Consider the following 17,303-nt stretch of genomic DNA (forward strand, 5'->3'; position numbering starts at 1 on the left):
ACTCACAAGTTCTGAGCAGAAACTTGAAGTTCTTAGAGCATCCAGCCCTAGGAGAGGTCTGGACTTTGCCAAGTGTCCCTTAGGAGACTGCCTTAATGAAAAGATAGAGACTGAGGAGAAATGATCTTTCCACTGGAGCTGTTAGAGCTCCATACAAACCCATAGCTGTTTCTGCCATTCTGGGATTAGGGATAAGTGTTTGTAATAGAAAACTATCACTTCTTTTGAGTTATTACAGACTTCTGTGCTTTTTTTATGGGTTGGCACTTAAAACAGGACAAGGATGACCACAGAGGCCGAATACTTCAGCAAAGTCGAAACATCCTTGAGTACCTACCTACCCATCGCCTCTTCACTACCAGCTCTCAGTTCTCAGTGTTGGTGCTTGTGTTGTAGTCTTCTTTGCTTCCCAGAAAGCGAACGTTGAAAAGCAGAGAAATGTATATCTCACTTTTACTTACTTGATGGCCCATGACGTTGGTTGAGCAGCTTAGACATTTTATAAGTAATTTGCATTCATTAGAAGCCTGAGGGGGGGTCACTGGGGAATATATGACTGACAGGGACACATAGCAAGCCAAGAACTAGTCTCTGTTGCAGACCAGATCCTGTAAAACTGTCTGCTCAGCTGCTACTAAGCATAGCAAATGTCATGGGGTTCTCTCCCATGGTATACTAAATACCACGGCTGACAAGTTTCTGAGCCACTAGCCAGAAACAGCTTCCATGGAACTATCAATAACTGGTTGGCTAACTAATAACTAACATGTTGAAAAGATTAAAAGCATTCTGTCTCTAAAGTATTATTTTAACATACTCATACTTTCAGACCCATTACCAGTTGCCAATACTTGGCTGCTGAACAAAGTTACAGTCCTTAAAATACAGTGAATTTGCAAAACAGTGCCATAATACCTCGTTTAAAGTTGAAAGGCTCACTGCACAGAGAGATACTTAATAGGTTTTGTTTCTGTTCTGAGGGTGACAAACTTTAGCTTGGGTCTAGCTATGAGTGATAGTGATTAGTGATCACCCTAGTAACTTGGCCATAAGTCTGACAGACAGCATCTATATCAAAAGCCAAATGGGGTCCATTCAAAATGATCCTAACTCTCATTGACTCATAGAGGAATCCAAATATTCCTAAGCAGACTAATCTACAATGCGACCTTAAAGAAATGTATTACTTTCTAGTTGAAATCATTAACCAAAACTTAAATTAACCAAAATGCTAAGCATTTATATATGACTAGATGATCCAAGTTTAAAACAGAAGCCTTTTCCCCAATAACTGATCGTACCATGATATCCCAACAATGTTTCTCTTCCTTCATTTCTATTGTACTGATGCATGGCTTAGAATTCACCAGCAGGAAGGAGATTCTTTCAAAGAATGCATTTGTTTTGTGATACTTTGTTTCTGTTCCAATATTTCCTTGGTTATTCTGAAAGACTGGAGGGGAAGTGCAGATAATTTCTATTTCTCAGAAGGGGCCTCAGTGTTTTTTGTTTGTTTGTTTGTTTGTTTATTTTCTTAGATCAATGACAAAATTTACTAAGCAGTAGTTTAAATTAAGTACCCAGCAAAGCATGCACCGTTCACTAGCTCCCATCATCCATCAGCTCGGTCTGCCTCAGCCCCTCCCATCCAGCTGTGCTGCTGTGGTGACCTTCTGTGTCCTTCTGCAGGTGTCTGTCTCATCTGATCTCATGTCTGTCTTGTCCAGTTCACCCTGCAGTTTCTTCCTGTGTGTCCGTTTGTAGATGAAGGGGCTGAGGATCAAGTGGGCCCTCTACACAGGTTCCCCAGCCACGAGTCTGCCACCAGCGGGGAGAGGCGTAGGCTTCTAGCCCCCTCCATCTCCGTGTCTGTGCCTGATGATGAGCCTTACAATTCCGATGAGGAGTACTATGAGCATCCTTTATTCAGCTCAGAGTGGACTAGTGTGCCCCCCAGTGTCACAGCGCAGAGCGCGCAGGCGCACTTAGGCCAGGAGAAAGGTGAACATGAGCATGGTGCCCTTTTGCTCCTCCTCCCCAGCCTGCATCTCTGTCCATATACATTGCCATGTTCCGTGTGCTTTCGTGTGGGGGGCGGTGGGGAGCATCAGCCTGTATTATCCACATGAAAGTGAAGTCCCTATATAAGGATTTATCCACCAGAATGCCTCAAATTGATATAAAAGACATTTGTAACATGAAACAACACTTCCTTTCTTTTCTTTTCTTTTTTTTTTACTATTGTTCCTATGGATGGGAAGGGAGAAGAAAAGGGAACAAGAAATAAATCAAAGTAGGATTCTTTTTGTTTCTTTCAAGTATATTATTCGGTAAGAACATATTATATTTACCCAAACTGAAGAAAATGATCCTAATATTATTTGTTTTCCCCCTTGGATATGGACTATTATGAGGGCCAGCCTTAAATAGAAGTCACCTTTTTACTACTATATTCATATACTTGATCTTCAAAAAAAAGAGAGAAGAAGAAGAAGAAGAAAGAACCTACTTAGAGCAGGAAAAATGCTATAGGGTGAATTTATGTCTACATGTCAATAAGTCAGAGACTGTGGAGGCTTCCAAGACATCTGTATCCCACCATGATCACCTGAGCAGAGCCGGGAGGCAATGAAGGATTTGACTAACAGCCTTTGTTCCATAAAGTTGTTCACTACCTGTGCATAACTGAATATCCTGAAAGGGATATTAAGTGATGGTGAGCCACTACCTGTTTAATTTCAACACGGGAGATACATACATACATACATACATACATACATATGAAAGTACAACTAAAATAAGGCTTAGACAGCCATGATCTCAGTTGAGGACAGTGGCTTGCTGGGTACAGAAGAACTTCTCACGTAGGATAATATGTAGTGATAGGACATGGGACAGGCAATGCCAAGGCAGCAAGGAGTCCATTCACAGCTCACCAGGCACATTCATGACATGGAGCATCTCACAAAGTCCTTTCTAAAACCAGTGAGCTCCAACAGTTCTGACACCCTCAGAACTATATCCAGCATCATATATCCTTTCCACAGAGTCAACTAAAAGTGAGAGAATTCTGTGGGAAGTTTGTAGTTAAGAGATAGGTAAAGGGGACACAAACAGACCTAATTCAAAATTTAAAATGTTCATGCCAAAATATTACATGGGTTTGAAAACCTGTAAGTTAACTTGGCTATATTTCATTAGTAAGTTGGTCTTGGGTGAAGTTAGATACATTTAAAGTTCTTTGAACTAGAATCAAAATCTATACACTATAAAGGAATTCCTAGATAATAAGGAAGAATTGGAATTTTTAAAGTGTCCCTTACAAATTTAAATTACAAATACACAAATATCTGCATGGGAGCTGGAGAGATGGCTCAACAGTTAAGAGCACTGACTGTTCTTTCAGAGGTCCTGAGTTCAGTTCCCAGCAACCACATGGTCGTTCATAGCAATCTATAATGTTATCCGATGCCCTCTTCTGGTGTGTCTAAAGACAGCAACAGTTTACTCATATACATAAAATAAGTAAATTTAAAAAAAAAAACAAATATCAAAAAAATAAATACCTGTGTGGTATATGCCTGAAGATAGATGAGGCAGTTCTCCCGTTGTTCAAGGTGTTAATATTTCTTTAAAGAGAAAATTCCTTCCCTTCCTATCTGTAGTGTTTCCCACAGGGCCTTTTGCACAATGTCCAATTGTTGAGGGAAATACCGTTAAGAAAGGTCCCACTGCAGACTTCTAAAACAGCTTCCTTTCATTTATCAACGGGTAAAGTGGGTTTACTTATTTTTATGGAGATTTGAGTTGTAAATGAGAGACAAATGAATAAAATAATTCAGTGCCTTCAGACGCTATTTGCATTTAAAGGCTGACCTTTCTCTTCTTCCTGTGTTATTTACACTTTTGGGGGATATTTTTGGCAGTCTGGATGCCTCTTGGTCATCTTTCCTTAGTGATTTTGTTTTGAATTACATAGAAAGATTGTATTGCTGTTATGGACATATTCTCTTAGTAACTATTACTGGAACTATTGCTGACTAAGTACTATGAAAAAAATTGTACATGAGGAAAACATACTTTCGTAAATGATAAAGTTTTGAAGTTAGAGGGTATTCTACTTCCAGTGGTTATTTTCCTGAGTATCAATAATTCAATGGAGACAATGTAAGTTGACTTCTATAGCCCTTCCTTAGAAATATTATATCGAGTGCTCTGATGGATCCTGTGATGAGGGTTAAGCAACTGGGTAGGTATCACTTTGAGGCTAAGTTCTTTTTTTTTTTATTCCTAAAATTGTTTTACAAAGATTATACATTTTTAAACAAAGCAGTTGAGAATTCTTATGTAGGGACTTCCTCCATTGGAGAAAACAGCTTCTGTCTAACCAATAAGAAGGCCTTTCTCAGCACAGCAGTACATCTTTCTTCTCACTACCATGTGTTGGGGCAACACCATCATCTCTAATACCCAGCAAGCCATCCATCCCCATGGCTCATTGTACTGCCATTCCCACTAACGATGATTAAACCACAAAACCCTTTCAGCTCTCGAGATTTAAAATGTGGAGTCCAGCCTTTTAATTAGAGTTTTAAAAGGCCTTTCTATCAGCGTATTCTACATCATAGTTTTCCAGAGAGTACATAATGTGTCTGTCATTCGGTTATTAACTTGCTCATCCAGATGGGAAAGGAAAATACGCCTGATGTGGTGGAGAGTTTATACAAATGGAGCTGAAAGTGTTCCATGAATAATATTTCTGTCCTTTCGTGTGTTGTTCTGTGGTCATGATGTCAACATCTTTTTCATCCCCAAGAAGAAGAAACTCTAGAGGGTACAGTGGCTGAGGAAATGAAGCCTGCTGCCCTTCCTGGGAAAGAGTGTGGGGCTGCTAAACCCTCAGACAACCCCGAGGGCCTCAGTGAGGGCGGAGCAGAATCTAGCGCAGAGGCGCAGATAATTCCAGAAGACAGTGCCCTGGCAGGGGCTCCTCATGAGAAAAGTGTTAAAGAGGTCACGGAAGTGGCTCCAGAAGTAAAAATCCCTTCCTCTGCCAAGGAAGGTGTGTGTCTGTCAGGATTTGCATGTGTGCTGCAAATGCTGCTGCGCTGCCATGGATCTCACCAAGTGAATGCCCTTTCCAATGCTGGTCCACCCCGCTGGGTCTTCTCATGATCATAAGACCACCATTTCAGGCTTCAAGAGCAGAGAGTGTGGCTTGTGCAGGTGCTATGAGAGCTTGGTTGTCCCCCCTCCCAACTTCCCCCGCTGCTGCTGATTGTCCTTTGCCATGATACAATACGCTTTGCTGCAGGCTGATGATGCTGTGTGAACTCTTCTTGGTTTATCCCCTCCCTCCTCATCGCCAGTGTTTGCCAGTCACATTGCTAATACATGTATTATTTTGTTTTTATGTTTTGAGACAGCAATCCATATACTTTTCTTTTCAGACCCTAGAGCTGGATTTTCGCACACTCAGGCTTAAATGAGAGGATTGCTTTTGTTTGCAGTCGCAGAGTGCTTTGTTTTTATGCTTCCGCAAATGCTGGTTTGGTTTCCTTCAGAGACCCTGTTGGTGCTCCACTTGTCATTGTCTCTCCAGGGCAGCCAACCCCTTTATCATGCCTGTGTCGCCTGAGTTTCCATTCATCTAGCCTTCATTACAAGTTTAAAATATTTTGTTGCTCTCATTACAACAGGACACACAAGCCTATCAGATCATAATAAAGCCATCCTTCAAGAAAGTCACTGTCAAATTGTCTCCAGATGACACCTAGCTCTAGTGACCACAGGAAAAGATTTAAAATAGAACGGGGACACTGGAAACTCTTGCATTGGCATATCAATAAAATCAAGAGTGAGCCATTTATTTGATGTAAAGATTATCTGGGGCCAATACTAGCCAGTATGTTGCTAGCTGGCCATGTCCAGGGAATGAAATCAGGACCCTGGGGATATTATAATAGTTGACCCTTGAAAAATGTCTTGCTCTTGTGACTTCCCATTATAATCTAGAAGCCATGCTGGGAATTAAAATTTTAGATTGTGTGCCTACAGGTTCATCAATTCTTAGGTCATGTATATAAAATTGACATCAAATATTTATTTTAATCTCTGCTATCTTCTAAAAATTTTATGGCAGTAACTTTTAGTTTGCCCATATGGATCCTTCTAATTTTTCACCAAGTACCTAAAACTGTTAATACTTCTATCATTATGTATTTATTGGCATTTTCCCTACAACCTTCCAGTTTACTTTTCAAGTGAGAAATTTGCACTATTTAGTAAATATCCTTCATAGACAAATTCTAGTGCCCTATTTGTCTAGTTCCTCAATGTGAATTAATTTCAACTTTCATTAATGGAATGAAGATGATTCTTCATTTTCCAAGTAATTATGCACTATACACTGTTTAGACCAAATAAACAAAAATGATAAGTAGCCTGAGACCAACTCTTTCTATAACTCATTTAGAACAGGACTTCCCTCAGTGCTAGGACATACAGATTCCAGTCCTGACATCCTCATGCTCATTTTTCAGTGGGCAGCATGTTTGCATGGTCCATAGCTTCTCTCTTACCCTCCCATTCATTTCCTATCTGTAAATATGATTTTAAGCTAAGTGCCAGAAAGCTGTTGCCTATTATCTGATTTGAAAATCAACTCGATTACTTCAGATTTACTTACAGCCTCGAAGATGGAATTCCCTGAGCAGCAGAAATTGCCTTCCTCATTCGCTGAGCCTTTAGACAAGGGAGAAACAGAGTTTAAGATGCCAAGTAAGCCTGGTGAAGACTTTGAACACGCTGCCTTAGTTCCTCAGCCAGACACAAGTAAAACTCCCCAGGATAAAAAGGATCTCCAAGGCATGGAAGGAGAAAAATCACCTCCCGTTCCATTTGCGCAGACTTTTGGTACCAACCTGGAAGACATAAAACAGAACACAGAACCAAGCATAGCAGTTCCTAGCATTGGCCTCTCGGCAGAGCCCCTAACTCCAAAAGAGCCGAAAGACTGGTTCATCGAGATGCCCATGGAATCAAAGAAGGATGAATGGGGTTTAGCTGCCCCAATATCTCCCGGCCCCTTGACACCTATGAGGGAAAAAGATGTGCTGGAGGATATGCCAAGATGGGAGGGGAAGCAGTTTGACTCCCCCATGCCAAGCCCCTTTCATGGTGGAAGTTTCACTCTTCCATTAGACAGTATGAAGAATGGGAGAGTTACAGAAGGGCCACAACCCTTTGCCCCTGTCTTCTTCCAGTCAGTTGACAAAGTGTCTCTGCAGGACACCAGTGGTCTCGCTGCTTCCAAAGAGAGTTCTAAAGATGAAGAGCCACAGAAAGATAAAGCAGACAAAGTGGCAGATGTTCCCATCTCAGAAGCTGCCACTTTACTGGGAGATGTTCAAACTCCTGTTGTGGAAGGCTATGTTGGGGAGAACATTCCAGGAGAAGAAAAGGGCACCACAGATGAAGAGAAAAAAGACACTTCTGCACCCAGCGTACAGGAACCTACGCTCACTGAAACTGGACCCCAGACAAAGCTTGAAGAGAAATCAATGGTTTCTGTGGAAGAAGCTGTGGCAAAAGAAGAAGAGTCCTTGAAATTAAGGGATGACAAAACAGATGTAATTCAGATTTTCACCGAGCATTCTTTCTCCAAGGAAGACCAGAAAGGCCAGGAACACACAATCGATGAGTTAAAACAAGATTCCTTCCCTATAAGTCTGGAACAAGCAGTTACAGATGCAGCCATGACCTCTGAGCCAGAGGCAGTAAGTGAAAGGAGAGAAATCCAGGGACTTTTTGAAGAGAAAACAGCTGACAAAAATAAGCTTGAAGGAGCTGGGTCTGCAACAATAGCTGAGGTCGAGATGCCATTTTATGAAGATAAATCAGGGATGTCCAAGTACTTTGAAACATCTGCATTGAAAGAAGACGTGACGAGAAGCACTGAGCTGGGCAGTGATTACTACGAGCTGAGTGACTCCAGAGGAAGTGCCCAGGAATCCCTTGATACTATATCTCCCAAGAACCAACAGGATGAAAAGGAACTTCAGGCAAAAGCCTCCCAGCCTAGTCCTCCCCCACAGGAAGCAGGGTACAGCACTCTTGCCCAGAGTCATACACCCGATCATCCATCCGAGTTACCTGAAGAACCAAGTTCTCCTCAAGAGAGAATGTTCACTATTGACCCCAAAGTTTACGGGGAGAAAAGGGACCTTCATAGTAAGAATAAGGATGATCTGACACTTAGTCGAAGCTTAGGGCTTGGCGGAAGGTCTGCCATTGAACAAAGGAGCATGTCCATCAACTTGCCTATGTCTTGCCTTGATTCCATCGCCCTTGGGTTTAACTTTGGCCGGGGCCATGATCTTTCCCCTCTGGCTTCTGATATTCTAACCAACACTAGTGGAAGCATGGATGAAGGAGATGATTACCTGCCCCCCACCACACCTGCCGTGGAGAAGATCCCATGCTTTCCAATAGAGAGCAAAGAGGAAGAAGACAAGACAGAACAGGCAAAAGTGACGGGAGGGCAAACTACCCAAGTGGGAGCACCCTCTGAGTCACCCTTCCCAGCCAAAGAATATTACAAAAATGGTACCGTCATGGCCCCTGACCTGCCTGAGATGTTAGATCTGGCAGGAACCAGGTCCAGATTAGCTTCTGTGAGTGCAGAGGCTGAGTTGGCCAGGAGGAAATCAGTTGCATCAGAGGCTGTGGTTGCAGAGAGTAGTACCGGTCTGCCACCTGACCCTGACAAGAGCCAAGTCACTGTAAAACCAGACAGTCAACTCGAAGACATGGGATACTGCGTGTTCAACAAGTACACAGTCCCTCTCCCATCACCAGTTCAAGACAGTGAGAATTTGTCAGGAGACAGTGGTTCGTTTTATGAAGGAACCGATGACAAAGTCCGTAGAGATTTGGCCACCGACCTTTCACTAATTGAAGTAAAACTTGCAGCTGCTGGAAGAGTCAAAGATGAGTTTACTGCTGAGAAAGAGGCCTCTCCACCCACTTCTGCTGACACATCAGGACTGAGTAGGGAGTTTGACCATGACAGGAAAGCGAATGACAAGCTGGACACTGTCCTAGAAAAGAGTGAAGAGCATATTGATTCAAAAGAACATGCTAAGGAGTCAGAAGAAATCGGGGATAAAGTAGAACTCTTTGGATTAGGTATAACCTATGAGCAAACCTCCACAAAAGAACTGGTAACAACTGGTAAAGATACGTCACCAGAGAAAGCAGAGAAAGGTCTCAGTTCAGTGCCAGAGGTAGCTGAGGTCGAACCAACCACAAAAGCTGATCAAGGTCTAGATTTTGCTGCAAAGAGAGCCGATCAGAGTCAGTTAGATATAAAAGTCAGTGACTTTGGGCAGATGGCTTCTGGGATGAATGTAGATGCTGGGAAAGCCATAGAGCTTAAGTTCGAGGTCGCTCAGGAGCTGACTTTCCCATCCGAAGCACCTCAAGAAGCAGATTCGTTCTTGGGTGTTGAGTCCGGCCACACCAAGGAAGGCGTCAAAGTCAATGAAACAGAAGTCAAAGAGAAGGTGGCAAAGCCAGATTTGGTGCATCAGGAGGCTGTAGACAAAGAAGAGTCCTATGAGTCTAGTGGTGAGCATGAAAGCCTCACAATGGAGTCCCTGAAGCCTGATGAGGGCAAGAAAGAAACATCGCCAGAGACGTCACTGATTCAAGATGAAGTTGCCCTCAAACTGTCGGTAGAAATCCCCTGCCCACCTCCAGTTTCTGAGGCTGATGCAACCACTGATGAGAAGGCTGAGGTCCAAATGGAATTTATTCAACTGCCAAAGGAAGAGAGCACAGAGACTCCGGATATACCTGCCATACCGTCTGACGTCACCGAGCCACAGCCTGAAGCAATTGTGTCTGAACCAGCAGAGGTTCCAAGTGAGGAAGAAGAGATAGAAGCTGGGGGAGAGTATGACAAACTGCTCTTCCGCTCAGATACGCTCCAGATCTCCGACCTGCTGGTCCCAGGGAGTAGGGAGGAGTTTGTAGAGACTTGCGCAGGTGAGCACAAAGGTGTGGTGGAGTCCGTTGTAACCATCGAGGATGATTTCATCACCGTAGTACAAACCACAACTGATGAGGGGGAGTCGGGGTCCCACAGTGTACGCTTTGCAGCTCCAGCTCAGCCTGAGGAAGAAAGGAGGCCACACCCTCACGAGGAAGAGCTTGAAGTCGAGATGGCAGCAGAAGCCCAGGCGGAACCCAAGGATGGCTCTCCAGATGCTCCAGCTACCCCTGAGAAGGAAGAGGTTGCATTCTCAGAATATAAAACAGAAACCTACGACGATTACAAAGACGAGACCACCATTGATGACTCCATTATGGACGCAGACAGCCTGTGGGTGGACACTCAAGGTGTGCCTCTCTTTTTTCAATCTTCTCCCAAATAAGACCCAGTAGTCTAGTGGGAAATTTGGGTTTCACTTTAAACATTTAAAGAATATATATATAGAGAGAGAGACTAGATATATCGTCTCTATTTACTTTACATTGTGTTGCATATGTGAAGGGTTTTGTACATCTCTCACTAATGTTCTCACTCTTCTTGTTACTATGGTTTGCTTTGATCCGCAGATGATGATAGAAGCATCTTGACAGAGCAGTTAGAAACTATTCCTAAAGAGGAGAGAGCTGAGAAGGAAGCTCGGAGACCGTCTCTCGAGAAACATAGAAAAGAAAAGCCTTTTAAAACCGGGAGAGGCAGAATTTCCACTCCTGAAAGAAAAGTAGCTAAAAAGGAACCTAGCACGGTCTCCAGGGATGAAGTGAGAAGGAAAAAAGGTTCATTTAACAATCACTTCTTTTAAAATGTGTGGTTTTTATTTTAAATTAATTTGTTATTGCTCTTTTGACAAAGCAACTTGCCTAACTGGTTACTTATAAAAAAAATCTTGTTCATTTTTTTTTTCATTCCAAGTGTTTACTTTCTTTCCTGATGGTATGCTTCTTTTGTGTTTTCTTATTCATAGCAGTTTATAAGAAGGCTGAACTTGCTAAAAAATCAGAAGTTCAGGCCCACTCTCCTTCCAGGAAACTCATTTTAAAACCTGCTATCAAATACACTAGACCAACTCATCTCTCCTGTGTTAAGCGGAAAACCACAGGTGACTGTTTAATTCTGCAATGTGGCTGGCAAACATAGATGTGGATTTTTTTTAAGTCTCATTACTGTAGAAGCTTCCTCATTTTGTTTTACTTCCAAATCTCAGCAATCATGAACAGTTTCGCTATTAAGTGTCTTGTATCATTATTCTTTTTTTTTTCCCTCCCTGCAGAAGAGGTCATGACCATCTGTTTCTTTGTCATGCTCAGACATAGCAGTGCGTGATTGTATCTTGGCATTGTGCTCTATTGTCACGTTCTGGGGATCCCTATTTTCATTCTGTGTGTTTGGTTAGAGGATGGCGATGAATTTAACCGTGGTATGCATTCTCATTATTTTGCTTATTTATCTCCTCCATGCTTAAATCCATGTATATTTGTCCTATTTTCTCTGTTTTTACTGCCAAATCTGTTACTGATGTTGACTTTACTGAGACAATGTATACTGACTTAGACTTTGGAAATGAGAAAAACCCTGAAGTAAGACTAATTTGCGAGATTATTTTTCTTTAGATGGAAAGAAAGAAGAAGAAAGAAACTGATGTCTGTCCTATCAGATTTTATTCTTCATGTTCAAAGTGAACACCTTTTCACTCTCCTGTGCTTCATCTTTGAGATTTTCTTAAAGATGTTCATCCAAACTGTCAAATGTTCAAATATAATTCAGTGTGCAGAAATATAAGTTAAAACTCCAACTCCCTTAAGACTGAGTTAAATTGCACATAAATCTGTTTTCTATAATTTCAGCACTGGGGAGGCAGAGGAAGGTGAATCTATAGTTAGATCTCTGGTGTGAGTCCAGCCTAGGATATACTGAGAGAACTGGACTGCGTATGAGTGGGGAAAGAGACATGTTTTGCCTTCTACTTATTTCTGTCTCTCCCAAATATACACAACCATAAACTTAAAAATCTAATAGAAGAAAAGATTAAAACATGGGAGAAACGATCAGAAAATGAGCTGTAACAATAGCTTTATTTTTATAAACACTTACTCTTCTTACAGAACACCCGAGTTTGGTTCTCAGCACCCACATGTCAGTCTATAACATATATACCTCTAATTCTGAAAGATTCAACCATGTCTTCTGGCCTCTGTGTACACTGTACATATTTTGTATACTTATATTCAGGCAAAACACCCACAGACCTAAACTAAAAATATTTTTTAAATAAATCATAATAAAAATCTATATAGCTCTCTATTTTGAACATTCACTGTAGAGTACCAGGGTACTTACTTTGTGTACCAAGTTATTCTATGATAATCTTAATTTTAAATTTTCTTAGTATCTATGTAGATACTCATAGGGCTTGGTTTTGGGGGTTCTATGCTTTTTGAGACATATCCTAGGTCAGCCTTGAATTCATGATCCTCCTGCCTTAGCCTCCCCAGTGTTTGGATTGCAATCATGCAGCACCATGCTTGGCCAAAATTTCAAGTAGCATGTGTTTGTGACCTACATATAGAAACCATATGGCATACTTTATGCAAGAACAGTACCCCAGCCAAGATTTTAATTTGGAAGGCTCTTCTATACACAAACCTTCAGAAAGACTACGGGTACAGAGCACTTCAAAGTTAGGAATCAAGAGTTAACATGCAACTCCAAATGTATCGTGATTAGCTAAGTAGGTCATGATTTTAGAAATTCTATTTTACTCAGACAAATGCTTTGAGAAATATATTCTCTTGAATTGAACATTTAAAAAAAAAATCTGTGTCCTACCTGAAAAGGTAAAGATGCTGTCAGAGTTGTGCAATGTCGGAGGTAATATAAAATAGTTTGTAGATCATTCATATGACATGCTTGCATGTCATTGGTGCTCACTTTACCATATAGAAAGCCAACCCTCCCTCTTTATGTCCATTCTTTAAAGGATTTTTAAAATTTTAGACTGACTAGAGCATCCCCTTATTCTAGTCAAATACCAAGAGAAGGCAGCAGGAAAACCATATAATATACAGATGTTATTGAACTAAAGCAAGCTACATATAGACATTGCAGGAACATTAGATAATGTCATAGATGGAGTCAATGACATTGTTTTCACTGTTTTGCTAGAATCTGAAATGTCCTCCTAGCCAGTTCTGATACAATAGACACACTATGGGCAACCATTGTCTTGATATAACAACTCATATAACATAGGACCTCTTTATCAGAACTAGTCTGAGGGTTTGTAAGGATTTTTTTAGTGAAGATTTCTCTATAATAAATAAATAAATAAATAAATAAGGAGAAAGTAAACATACAAGTTAGAGTATTTTACTTCTAAGGACATCAGTCAAATACTGCTATTCTTAAACACAAAGGATTATCAATTCAGGTAAGTCATCCACAGAGAATGTAGGGTGGGGTGGAGTTTAAAATTGCGACCAGAAGCAAACAACAGCATCGAGACAAACAGCAGTAACAGATGCAGTAATTGTGTCATACAGGAAGTGCATGTGTAGAACACATTTTGTACTTACTGAAGTCTCTCATTCTCTGTCCCTGAGACGTTGTTCTCTCTCCCTTCTTATGGTACAATTTCACGTTCGGACAGGTATGTCAACCATAATGCGAAGTGAAGAGATGCACGTGCAAAGGGTTTGCTGATCACGACAGCCTGGGGGGGGAAATACAGAAGGGTCTGTAGGTTAGCCGGGTGGCTTCTAGAAGAGGAGGGTTGGACATTTCTCATCATTCTAGTCCCCAAATCAATCATATTCCTCTCCTTTCACTAGGCAGCATTTGCTTTGATGTTCTGTGACTTTTGATCTGAAGATTCTGTGTGTGTATGGTAGACACTCAGAAGTACCTTGGTGGCCCATAGGAAAGAGAGTGTGCACTGTGCTCCCCTGCACATGCTATAGTTAGGGCCACATAATGCCTTACTGTTACCCAAGTTCCTTTGGCTACTGAATTTGAGCCTCAAGAGCAAGAGAGTTGTACTTTGCATTAGTCTTATGACATAGGAGAACACCCAAATATCAGAAAACGCACTGGTGTGAGTTTGGGATGCTAAGTTGATTATTTTTCTTTTCAATAGCAGCAAGTGGTGAATCGGCTCAGGCTCCCAGTGCATTTAAACAGGCGAAGGACAAAGTCACTGTGAGTAAAACAAGTTTACTCTTCTCCCTCATTCAACTTTTGGTATTCATTCAATGTCTTACAAAGTTTAGGTATTATGTAGCCAATTTTATTTATTTTTAACCTGTTTGTAGCATCCAAGCCAAAACTGACATCATCTAGAATGATGGGTGATGGTATTTGGGGAGGACACAGCTGGATTAGCTCTGTTACCAAGATAACATACAGAAAACTGCACAATGAGTTGCCGAAAATGGGGAGGAAAAATTCACTTAGATTTTTTTTATAGAACATACTTTAGCTTTTATAATTAATATATACTATTTTACATTTTCATTAAGTCTAAATGAAACTCTGATGAGTAAAAAGTAATATTAACTATAATTCATTTCACTAAAGATGGCTACAGTTCTTTTGTGATTGGGATTGATTTGGATTACGATGATATTTCTATCCAGTTTCCTAAGAATTTCATGAATTCGTCATTTTTAATAGCTGAGTAGTACTCCATCGTATAAATGTACCACATTTTCTGTATCCATTCCTCTGTTAAAGGACATCTGGGTTCTTTCCAGCCTCTGGCTATTATAAATAAGGCTGCTATGAACATAGTGGAGCATGTGTCCTTATTACATGTTTGAGCATCTTCTGGGTTTACCCAGGAGTGGTATAGCTGGGTCCTCAGGTAGTACTATGTCCAATTTTCTGAGGAACTGCCAAACGGATTTCCAGAGAGGTTGTACCAGCTTGTAATCCCACCAGCAGTGGAGAAGTGTTCCTCTTTTTCCACAACCTCGCCAACATTTACTGTCACCTGAGTTTTTTTGATTTTAGTCATTCTGACTGGTATGAGGTGGAACATACATGATATGCACTCACCAATAAGTAGATATTAGCCCCAAAGCTCCAAATATCCAGGATACAATCTACAGACCACATGAAGCTCACTAAGAAGGAAGACCAAAGTGTGGGTGCTTCACTCCTTCTTAGGAGACAAAATACTCACAGGAGCAAATATGGAGATAAAGCAGAGACTGTAGGAGAGGCCCCCGAGAGACTGTCCCACCTGGGCACCCATCACATATACAGTTACCAAACCCAGACAAAATTATGGATGCCACGAAGTGCATGCTGAAAGGAGCCTGATATGACCGTCTCCTGAGAGACTCTGCCAGAGCCTGACAAATACGGAGGGGAATGTTCCCAGCCAACCATTGGACTGAGCATGGGGTCCCCAATAGAGGAGTTAGAGAAAGGACTGAGAGATTTGAAAGGGTTTGCAATCTGATAGGAAGAACAACAGTATCAACCAACCAGACCTCCCAGAACTCCCAGGGACTAAGTCATCAACAAAGGAGTATATACAATGGCTCCAACTGCATATGTAGCAGAGGTTGGCCTTGTCATGTATGAATGGGAGAAGATGTCCTTGGTCCTCTGAAGGCTTGATAGATACCCCAGTGTAGTGGAATTGATGGCTGGAATGTGGGAGTGGGTGGGTGGGTGGAAGAACACCCTCACAGCAATGGGGGGAGGGAGGATTTGATAGAATGTTTCCAGGAGGGAGGGAAACCGAGAAAGGGGTAACATTTGAAATGTAAATAAAGAAAATATCCAATATCCAATAAAAAAAAGATAGCTACAGTTAACATTTTGATTTTTAAAGTCTTAATTTTTTTCCTTCCTAATAGGTTTAGTAACAAAAAAAAGAAAATTGTGTATTGGTTTTTAATTTACTAGTGAGCATAATTAATGACCATTTTAATGACAATGTGATATTCCACTGGGTGATAGTGATATTTGGATATCTACTGTGTATTTCTCACTTTTTAAAATAAACTATTATTTTATCATGTCTGAATCCTGAATATTTTTATCTATGTCATTTTTTATTCCTGTATCTTAATTTTCTAAAACCTTCTGTATAGTAATTTAGTTGAGAAGATTAAACATAGCAATTTTCCCTCACTATAGGTTTAGTAACAAAAAAGAAAACACTGTATATTGATTTTTATTTAATAATAATCATTATTAATAACCATTTTAATAACAACATGACATTCTATGTTTTAAAAAGACAAAACCAACATGAAGTATTTTGCTCTTTTTATGAATGGGAAAAGAGCAATTAAGGTCTACTAATGAAATTCTAAATTTACAATGAGCAATTTGAATGATTTCAATAAGTAGCATATGAGACAATTTTGGTAACTTTATAATTCTTAGCTTCCCAAATATGATAACATTTTACACTTCCACTTCCCTATTAATATAGGCAGTGTTTTGTTTCCAATATTGACCAAACTTTTGGTAACCATCTCAAACTGAAGGTCTTTATTTGATAAAGAGAAATAATTCAGTGTTTATGTGAGCACTTACAAGTTAGGCAGATTTGTTAATAAATAGTAAGTAATGAAGCTTTTGGTCATATTAGTGATTTATGAAGAAAAGTTTTGTAAATTCATTCCATCTACATTCTTGTTTAAAAACTAAAAAATCACAATTCATTTTTGGTAACTCACTTCAAGATAAAAGCTCAGAACAACTCAGAAACTATAAATTTTAAGTAATGAAACAGAAAGTTTTATTAATATATTAAAGTTGTTGATGTATCAAAAAAAAGAAAAGATTTTGCCAGGCCAGGACACTGTTGCATAATTAAAATGAACCTCATGTCTTTGTTTTCCCTAATCAGGATGGAATAACCAAGAGCCCAGAAAAACGTTCTTCCCTCCCAAGACCTTCCTCCATCCTCCCTCCTCGCAGGGGTGTATCAGGAGACAGGGAGGAGAGCTCCTTCTCTCTCAACAGCTCCATCTCTTCAGCGCGACGGACCACCAGTAGGTTATCCTGCTTTGTTTCCCTTTAATCTTTTAAGTGAAAAGGAGCTTACTTAAGTTTGTAGTGTTTAAATAAAATGAGTCTGTATTAAAAAGATAGTACCTTTATAGATGAAAATTAGAAAATCTAGGTAGTAGATTGTTCCAAAATAATGCTTTGTGTCAAAGCATTGATGGAAGAAATGGCAATAGATTGTCTTTGCATCTACTGAGTTCAAGACAGTCTTTTCTAGAAC

General features: G+C 40.5%; 1 protein-coding gene across 15 annotated transcripts in view; it reads left to right on the plus strand.

Moving 5' to 3' along the window:
- Positions 1–17,303, plus strand: part of Map2 (microtubule associated protein 2) — a 264,189-nt gene that overhangs the window by 226,802 nt on the left and 20,084 nt on the right. For 9 of the 15 annotated variants that reach the window (XM_031367772.1, XM_031367770.1, XM_031367779.1 and 6 more), the window contains 5 exons: positions 6,679–10,404; positions 10,624–10,830; positions 11,019–11,153; positions 14,187–14,248; positions 16,923–17,067. In XM_031367772.1, the coding sequence (XP_031223632.1) occupies positions 6,679–10,404; positions 10,624–10,830; positions 11,019–11,153; positions 14,187–14,248; positions 16,923–17,067 (4,275 nt within the window). The remainder of the gene's footprint in view (positions 1–6,678; positions 10,405–10,623; positions 10,831–11,018; positions 11,154–14,186; positions 14,249–16,922; positions 17,068–17,303) is intronic. The other 6 variants (XM_031367777.1, XM_031367781.1, XM_031367784.1 and 3 more) reach the window with 4 other exon arrangements.

Source organism: Mastomys coucha, unplaced genomic scaffold, assembly GCF_008632895.1.
Source record: "Mastomys coucha isolate ucsf_1 unplaced genomic scaffold, UCSF_Mcou_1 pScaffold14, whole genome shotgun sequence".
Taxonomy (NCBI): domain Eukaryota; kingdom Metazoa; phylum Chordata; class Mammalia; order Rodentia; family Muridae; genus Mastomys; species Mastomys coucha.